The sequence below is a fragment of the Pristis pectinata genome, chromosome 32 (assembly GCF_009764475.1).
Source record: "Pristis pectinata isolate sPriPec2 chromosome 32, sPriPec2.1.pri, whole genome shotgun sequence".
Lineage (NCBI taxonomy): Eukaryota > Metazoa > Chordata > Chondrichthyes > Rhinopristiformes > Pristidae > Pristis > Pristis pectinata.
Window position 1 is genome coordinate 8,872,954 of NC_067436.1, and position 8,733 is coordinate 8,881,686.

General features: G+C 41.9%; 1 protein-coding gene across 17 annotated transcripts in view; it reads left to right on the plus strand.

Moving 5' to 3' along the window:
* Nucleotides 1–7,721, plus strand: part of LOC127585220 (pneumococcal serine-rich repeat protein-like) — a 47,498-nt gene extending 39,777 nt beyond the window's left edge. For all 17 annotated transcript variants that reach the window (XM_052042491.1, XM_052042490.1, XM_052042499.1 and 14 more), the window contains 4 exons: nt 1,439–1,584; nt 2,831–3,042; nt 3,141–3,230; nt 4,821–7,721. In XM_052042491.1, coding sequence (XP_051898451.1) covers nt 1,439–1,584; nt 2,831–3,042; nt 3,141–3,230; nt 4,821–4,844 — 472 coding nt within the window. In that variant the 3' untranslated portion in view covers nt 4,845–7,721. The remainder of the gene's footprint in view (nt 1–1,438; nt 1,585–2,830; nt 3,043–3,140; nt 3,231–4,820) is intronic.
* The last annotated feature ends 1,012 nt before the right edge of the window (nt 7,722–8,733 follow it).

The window sequence follows — 8,733 nt, forward strand, 5'->3', positions numbered from 1 at the left end:
ATTGTATTTAGATAGGAAACACAAGAGACTACAGATGCTGGAATCTGGAGCAACACATAAAGAAAATGCACTGGAAGAACTCAGCAGATCAGGCAGCATCTATGGAGGGAAATGGACAGTCGACGTTTTGGGTCAAGACCCTTCATCTGGTTGTGGTTGTCCAGATGAAGGCTCTCAACCCCAAATGTTGACAGTCCATTTCCCTCCAGAGATGTTGCCTGACCCACTGAGTTCCTCCAGCGCTTTTTTTCTGTGTTGCATTTAGATAGGTAGAAAGTTACAGAGCAAGAGGTAAGGGGATTAGGTTGGTTATGTCCTTCCAGATTAGCACAAACACAATGGGCTGCATGGTCTCTTTGGTGCTGTAATCTTCCATGTTGACCATGTAGGAAGTAACAAAAAACTCCTTGTACTTTGACCTACACAACTGAAAACAGGTGGGGAGACTGTCTGGGGGGTGGGTGGTGGGGGGGAACAGGGACTTACATAAGAGCACAGATATACAACAGAGAAGCAGGCTATTCAGCCCAACGAGTCCATGCTACTGTTTGTGTTCCATCTGAGCCTCATCCTGTCTTGTCTAAATCTATCAACGTAACCCTCTACTCACTTCTCCCTCAAAGACTAGACAAGCTGCTCTTAATGCACCGAAATTGATCACCCCAAGCACTCCTTGAGGGAGTGAGTTCCATATTCTCACTACTCTTTGGGTGAAGATGTTTCTTCTCAATTCTCCACTGGATTCCTTGTTCCCATCTTTTATTGATGGCCTCTAGTTATGCCCTTCACCACATGGAAGCATTGACCCTTCTCTCCTCTCCTCATTTATTCTTCCAGCTATGCCCAAAATTCCACCAGTAATGCACTTGACATTTTAAAGGTGCTTTAAATGGATTTCTACAGCCAAACAGTTTTCCAAGGCACCTGGATACAATTACAACCATGAGGCTAGGATGAACTCACACTCCGAAAAATAGGGGAATGAAAGTCTTTAACTCGCCTCCAGAAGAAGGCAGCTTCTTCACCTTCCCAAGGGCAAGCAGGGGTGGGCGATCAAACACCCACTCAGCCTGAGAAGCTCACATCCCTTGAATGAATGAGATAAAAAGAGGTTGTGAACACTGTCAGACGGCGGAGGGGAACGCGAAACTGTTTTCGTCGGGGTAACAATAAGGGATATGGAACAATGGTGGACTAGCAATGGTGGGTTGGGACGAATGTTCTGTGGAAGACATTAACCATCAGTTGTGGCTGAGGTGACATGCAGATGGCAGCATTAGAATGGATTCACAAGAGACTGCAGACGTCAGTACACCAGGTCATGTATTTTCCCCATTAGCTAGGATGTGGCCTTGCCAATAGTCACAACATCAAGTAATTTCTCGTCAAATAAATGCATAGTCAACAGTTCTTTTTTGTTCTCTTTATATTTATCTAGGAACGGATCCATTCTATGTGATGCCCAAGTCAATTTTCAACCAAGTACAACTACGCGAGCTAATGTAATCCAACAACTGGCCAATAACACTGCAGAATTCAACAGTGCGGGTCTAACTCTGGATACAGACCGCCTTACCAACACAAGTATGTCATAGTTCTCCAAAAAGAAACATCTCTAGATTGCATTGTATCAATCTGCAGGACAGAAAAAAATACTATTTGAGGAGTTGATGGGCCTGAATCCAACTTTGGGAGGGCACATACAGGGAGCTGGTGGGTTGATGCTTGCTGTACCCTTTTGTCCTGATTTTGAAACTAATGGGAATGGTGATTTGGATAGGGAAAGCTATAGAGGTGGGTGCAAAGTCTGCATATCACAGGCTAGATTGCACTGACCTTTAGTAAGCAGTTCCAGGAGGAATCACTGGTCATCTGCAGTGTCAGTGCATTCCGGAGCTCTGCTCTTGCACACTAACGCATTGACGTACACGTGAAAATAGGAGCAGGAGGAGGCCACTCGACCCCTCAAGCCTACCCACCATTCAATGTGATCTTGGCTGATCCATGCCGGCCTCAACTCCTCTTCTGTGCCAGTTCCCCATCACCCTCAATTCCTCAATCTTTCAATATTTATCGATCCTCACCTTCAATACATCTGATGACCTAGCCTCCACCACCCTTGGGGGCAGAGAATTCACTACCCTCTTGAGAAGAAAGTTCTGCAGACCTTAGTTTTAAATGACCAGCCCCTTATCCTGTAACTATGTCCTCTTGTTATTGACTCTCCCACTAGTGGAAATATCTCAGCATCTACCCTGTCAAGCCTGCTTAGGATCTTACATGTTTGAATAAGGTCATTCCTCATTCTTCTAACATCCAAGGAATAAAGACCGTAACTGTCCAGCCTCTCTTGATAGCACAACCCTCTCATTCCACATGTTAACCTGGTGAATCTCATCTGGACAGTCTCCAATGCATCTACGTCTATAAGGGGACCAAAACCAAGCACAGTGTTCCAAGTGTGGCCTCACTAAAACCCTGTACAATTGTAACAAAACCTCCCTATTTTTAAACTCCAACCCTTTCAATAATAAAGGCCAACGTGCCATTTAACTACTTGCTGCTCGGAGGTCACTGGAGGTTGAATAGCAGACCTTCTCTTTCGCTGCTGGACTCAGCACTTGGGCAAGAGTTGGGAGTTCACAACTTATTCCAACTTGCATCCAGCATACAAGGAGTCGGGTGGCTGTAAAGTTTAGTGTAGCTGTGGGGAGGTCGAGGAAGAATTCTTCTTCTTATATCCTGGAACTTTTCTACTTACCAGTCGATACCTTGAAAGAACTTTGTTATATGGCTCACATGTATTAAAGAAGACACTTCTCATTCACAGCTTCTACATCAACTACAACCAGCACAACTACGACCACGGCAACTACAACCAGCACAACTACGACCACGGCAACTACAACCACAGCAACTACAACCACGGCCAGTACAACAGTTAATCAGCCAGCTCCAGGAAGACCCTTCCCAGGTTATGCTGTTGCAATCATTGTCATGTGCGGCTTGGCTCTCCTTGCACTCCCCTTCCTTGTTGTTCTGGTAAGTTTCCTAAAATGACCTGCAGACAGACCATAATCACGGCACTTCTTTAATCATGAGCAAAGGATTTCAACACGTTTCCTCTTGTTTTTCTGCAGTTCGTTAAGACAGGTTTTTGTTCCAAAGTAGCAAATGCCCTCCGGTTGGAATCACCTGATAATTTGGATTTGAGACTTCCAATGTTTGGGGTAAGTGTCATCCCTATCCAACATGCCTGCACCTGAATAAGGAATCACAATAGCAACAGTCTTTTGGATCCAGAAGAGGCATCTTTGGGGTTCACCTCCTGCTGACTCAGTTTGCTGCTCCAAATCTGGCCTCTAGTTTCAAGCAACAACCATGGATACCAGATTAATAGATGATTTCATGTTTGCTTTTGATTGTTCAATCACTATAAATAAATGCTGTCCACTTGGCTTTATGCAAGTGTCTTTAGAAAGCCATAAATTTATAGAAAATTCTAGGAACAAAAGAGAGATGGGAACAGGTTCAATAGTTAATTTTGAAGGAGAACTGGATAAATGCTTGAATGAGGGAAAATTGCATGGTTAAGAGGGAAGATTAGAATTGTGGGGCCGAAAACTATCTGTGTGGTTGAGACAGGTCATGGATAGGAAAGGTTTAGAGGGATATGGGCCAAATGTGACTATCTTAGAACGCAGTCTTGGTCAACATGGACCAGTTGGGCTGAATGGCCTGTTTCCGTGCTGTATGACTCCTCTTTCACTGCCCTTTGAGGAAAAGAGTTCCAAAGACTAGTTGTAGTGGGCCAAGTCATTTCCTACTCCAGTATTAGATTCTATTGTGCAAGAAACAGTCTTGTGCCACCACAGGACACAAATCAAATTTTTGATGTGGGAAAATTTCCGAGTTAAGTAATGCATTAACTTTTGACAAGAAAATACACGATAAAATTGTCAACTATTTTAAACAGGTCATGGAAAAGCAACTTCCATTTCTATGTAAGGCAGAAAGTGTCTTGTATGTAAACATCAAAAAATCTCATTACTAAATCAGACACAGAATAAGATGCACCCTGATCTCATTAAGGTTAGGAATGTTTAATGTCACCTGTGTCAAGTTCCCAGGATTGTCCCACGGGTGTGAACTGGTTCTGTCACACCACGATGGTCCCACGGGTGTGAACTGGTTCTGTCACACCACGATGGTCCCACGGGTGTGAACTGGTTCTGTCACACCACGATGGTCCCACGGGTGTGAACTGGTTCTGTCACACCACGATTGTCCCACGGGTGTGAACTGGTTGTGTCACACTAGGATTGTCCCATAGGTACCAACTGGTTCTGTCACACCACGATTGTCCCACAGATGTGAACACCTGGTTTTCAATGGGGAGAGTGCACTTTGAAACCAGTCAAATTGGGTTTATTAAGGTTGCAAAGCAAGAGATGGTCAATATAAAAGTTCAGCGAAGAGTGCAGCTTAACATGTGAGAGAGTACCAAGCATGGATTCGCAGCTTGGCTTAAGTATTGATTCTGTAAAGTTACACTCTGGAGGGTGTGCTCTTGAAGGCAATTTCCATCTCCCCCTACTTATGATGGAATAATCTTGGGACTACCCTCAGAATGTTTTAATATGTGTAATTATCCTTGCAAATATTACTGTTTCTGTATCATGGCCATAGATGTCACTTCTTAGAGCAGCCGGCTTTGTTACAAAAAGCCCTTGAGATCCATGGCTTCAGAATGTATCATTACCGGGCTTTGAATGCACTGAAGGTTCCAGAGTAACACTGGCTCTTCTGTCGCACTCTAGGGTCAATCGTACAACATCAACTGACAAGCAGCAAGGATAGCAGTGACCAGAGTTTTGGATTCAGAGGGATAAACTGACATGGATTATGAAGAATATTGATCACAGTATTTATCTAACAAATTATCCAAACTAATGCACATGCAACCAAATGAACTGAATCATCACCAGGCTGATTCTTTCACATCAAGGCAGATATCATTTATAAAGTGGTAGTTACCTGGGCAATCACTCAGTGCTCCCACCATAATTGAAGATGTATGCATTGCCATGCTATACGGACAGGAGCTTATCCAGAATTTGCTCTTGATGGGAGTTTTGTCTTAAATTTATACTCATCTGTAAAGTTCTGTCTTTTAACTGGTAATATTCTGCCTTTGTATTAAAATTTGAAGTCAACCTAAGTCAGGTTTCTGCTGAATTGATGACAGACCTATGGTGTGTGGAAGCTGATCGGCTTGCATGCATCTCTAATATTATACCATAAACCATTACAAAAGCAAACCTGCACTGAATGAATGTAGCTTTATCTGAGTGCAAGACAATGCACACTGGAGGTTGGCAATTTATTTACTGGAAGGCAGAATGGTTGGGATACCATTGGGGCAACTGCAATCAAGTTTGCAGCCAAACAGAGCAGCAAATGTCAAGATGAAATGAGAATGTAGGGAGTGTTGAGTTTGTGTACATCAGTGACAAGAGGAATTTCCTTACGTCCTAGACATGCTGTGATCTGCAGGAATCTTCCTAGCAGTAAATCTATTGTACATTATTTTTATAGAAGCTTGCAACTTTGTCGCCCAGTGGTCGTTAGTTTTCAGGTAACACAGAACGTTGCCGAAGTGAAAGGGCTACTGAGATCATTAGCACAACCAAGTTCTCTCTGATGCTTACAAACAGATGATATTTGTACACAGCACTGGCATGCAGGCTCAATGTTAACCTCATTGCATTACACACCCTCAGTGTCACACAGTTGTTGCTTGTTCTTATGAGCCTCAATGATGGATATCTCAGGAAAAATGAATGAAAGTAACATCCGCAAAGACAAGATTGTCAGTGTCAAGGGGTGAACTTAGCAATTAGACACAGATCATCTCAAGTGCATGCATCCTTGCTCTCTCCTGCACTCTATGTAGCTCTGATGCTAAGTATGTGTTAATAAGAAAATTTATTACATGTGACATGGACTACAAGGACCTTTATCTTAATCCTCAATCTGCCCCTCTGCACTGTTTCAACTTATTATGCACCGTGTGTTTAGGAGAAAGCAATATTTATAAAAACACCAGGGTGCCTATCCTACAACAACATTGTGTGAGCCAGCTGCTAAAGATGTCAGGGCTAGAACACAGGGATGCAATTATTCAATGCATTCATCCTTAATGACCCTCTGCAGGAGACTTTATCTATTTATAAAGTGAAGAGTTTGAAAACTTTGTATTATGTGTTCATGTGACCGTAACGCCACAACTGAACTTCAAGGCTCAGGTATTCTGAATGAATGTGCCAATGATACGAGGCACATACACCACAATCAAACGCATTAACTTGTAACATTTAAGGGAGATTGTTCTCTGTGTGGCAATGAATATTTAGTTCATGTTATAGATTGTACTAACATTGAAGGATTTAACTTATGCATGTTTTATTGCTTTGCATCTTTCTACTAAGCTACACTAACTTCATTGGCATTCAGAAACAAGAAGGCTAAATCTAAGGCGGGATATGGACATAAGTTCTCAGTGGAAATGTATTGCAGATTGACCTAGCTATTGTTGAAACGTTGATCTTATTGAGACTTTGAATCTCATTGTTAAACCAAGAAGGATTCCAGGTTGTGTTGATTTGAAATCGCTGTGTTTAGGGCTGTAGCTGAAATTGTATGTGTTACTGAGTAACTTGCAACCATTATAACATAAACTAGTCACTTCTGGTTACAATACTTATACTAATCCTTCACGTACAAAAGGAGTTTGAAGTTAGTTTTGTGACTGCAAGATATTTGAAGACTCCTTGAAAAAAAATCTCAAAACCTGCACTTTACAAAATAAATCCTCCAGTAGTAACACATGATTCTCAGGAACAGAACCGGTTTAAGCTGGCTGATGACAGAAGTGTGGCTGAAACTATGTTTGCTGAGCAGGTTAGGTTCACTTGAGCACAAGTTTAACAGGTTTTAGTTCAATCCCTGCCAGTATCCTTGTCAAAACTATTTTCCTAAGGACTTCAGACAGTAAGGTAGCATTAGGTAAGGTGAAATTCAACCTCTTCTTTACAAGGAAGCAATGTGACTACATTTTCACACTGAATTCATTGTGGCACTAATTGTACCCTCCCCTCAGAGGGAAATGTGAGTATAATGTATTCGTCACAGCCTCAGAATGCTTGAACAACAGTAGGGGCAGTTACCCTTGCACTGATCTCTCACTCATCTTTGCCACAAGTTACCTGATCATCGCTATATTGCTGTTTGTGGGAGCTTGCTGTGCACCAATTGATTGCCACAGCAACTGATTTTCAGAAGTATTTTAGGGGTTCTAAAGTGCTTTAAGACATCCCGAAAGGGAAGTGAAAGGTACTATGTAAATGTAGTGCCAGTGTGACTCATCACAGCTATTGTTTCTAAGTATATGTCTATTATTCCCACACTATCATAAGTTAACTCACCTTCTTAGTGATGCTAAATTGAATTAAATCGATTTTAAGGGATTATTTATCTACTATTCTTACTGTTAAGCACTATAAAGAATAAATATGTGCCAAGTTTTCTTTATAAAAACACCCTCTAGTTCAATGGATTGAACATGTTAATTTGAAATAAAACATAATGCAGAGATATATTTTCTGACCTTTTTTATTTTTTTGTTGTAAATGTATTGTACTACTGAATAAATGCTTCTTATAAATCAGAACAATCTTTTGGGCCCATTGTGAATCCTTTACTTTTTGCTTCATTTAAACAGAAGAGATTGACTTAACATAAAGTTCCTAGACCCAGTCTGTTTGTTGACTTTGGGCATCAATTATCAGACAATTCCAGCTCTTTTTGTGTATCACAATATCAGATGTTAGTCAGACATTGTCTACCTATCAACAATTAGCTTGGGTTGGGCCTTCATAATAACCATAGATTATGTTTGAGTGATAAAGTCAAGCTACCTTCCTAGTCCTATTCAAGACCGTATGTTTTGACTCCAGGTGTGTTTGAACAGATTCTTCCATGAACTATATAGATCTTCCTTCAGTTTGGGCATCACCTGGGCCCAAACAATGGAAAGGAAGGTTTTGATACCACACAGAAACTTAAACAGACCAAACACATTGATACCGTGCCAACTTGAATAAGTCAGAGGAGGAGTGCCCTGTGAAGAGTGACCCACCTCCCAACACTTCAAAGCCTTTTCCACAAGGCAAGAGTGTGATAGAACACTCTCATTTGCCTGGACGAGTGCAAAAAACACTCAGAAAGCTCAACCCATTGAAGGAGGAAGCAGCTCACTTGCTTCTCAGTCAATTCTCCACCTTAAATATCGTCTCCCTCTACCACTGGTGTACCAGTGCAAACCTTCTCAAAACACCAAGGTTTCTTTGAAACCACCTTGCAAACATTTACACTAAGGAGAACAAAGGGCAGAGGCACAGGGTAACAACACCAGCTGCAAGCTCCCCTTTAAGTTGTACAGCATCCTGACTTGGAAACACATCACTGTTCCTTCACCATTGCTGGGTCTGAATCCTGGAACTCCTGATGCAACAGCACTGTGGAAGCACCTTCACCAGAAGGACTGCAGCAGTTTAAGAAGGTCACTCACCACCAAATTAATGCCAACAAATCCCACGTGAACCAATAACTCAAAGTTCTGAGACGCAAACCAAGTCGAACATTCACCTCACCAACTCCTGTTAGTGAAGC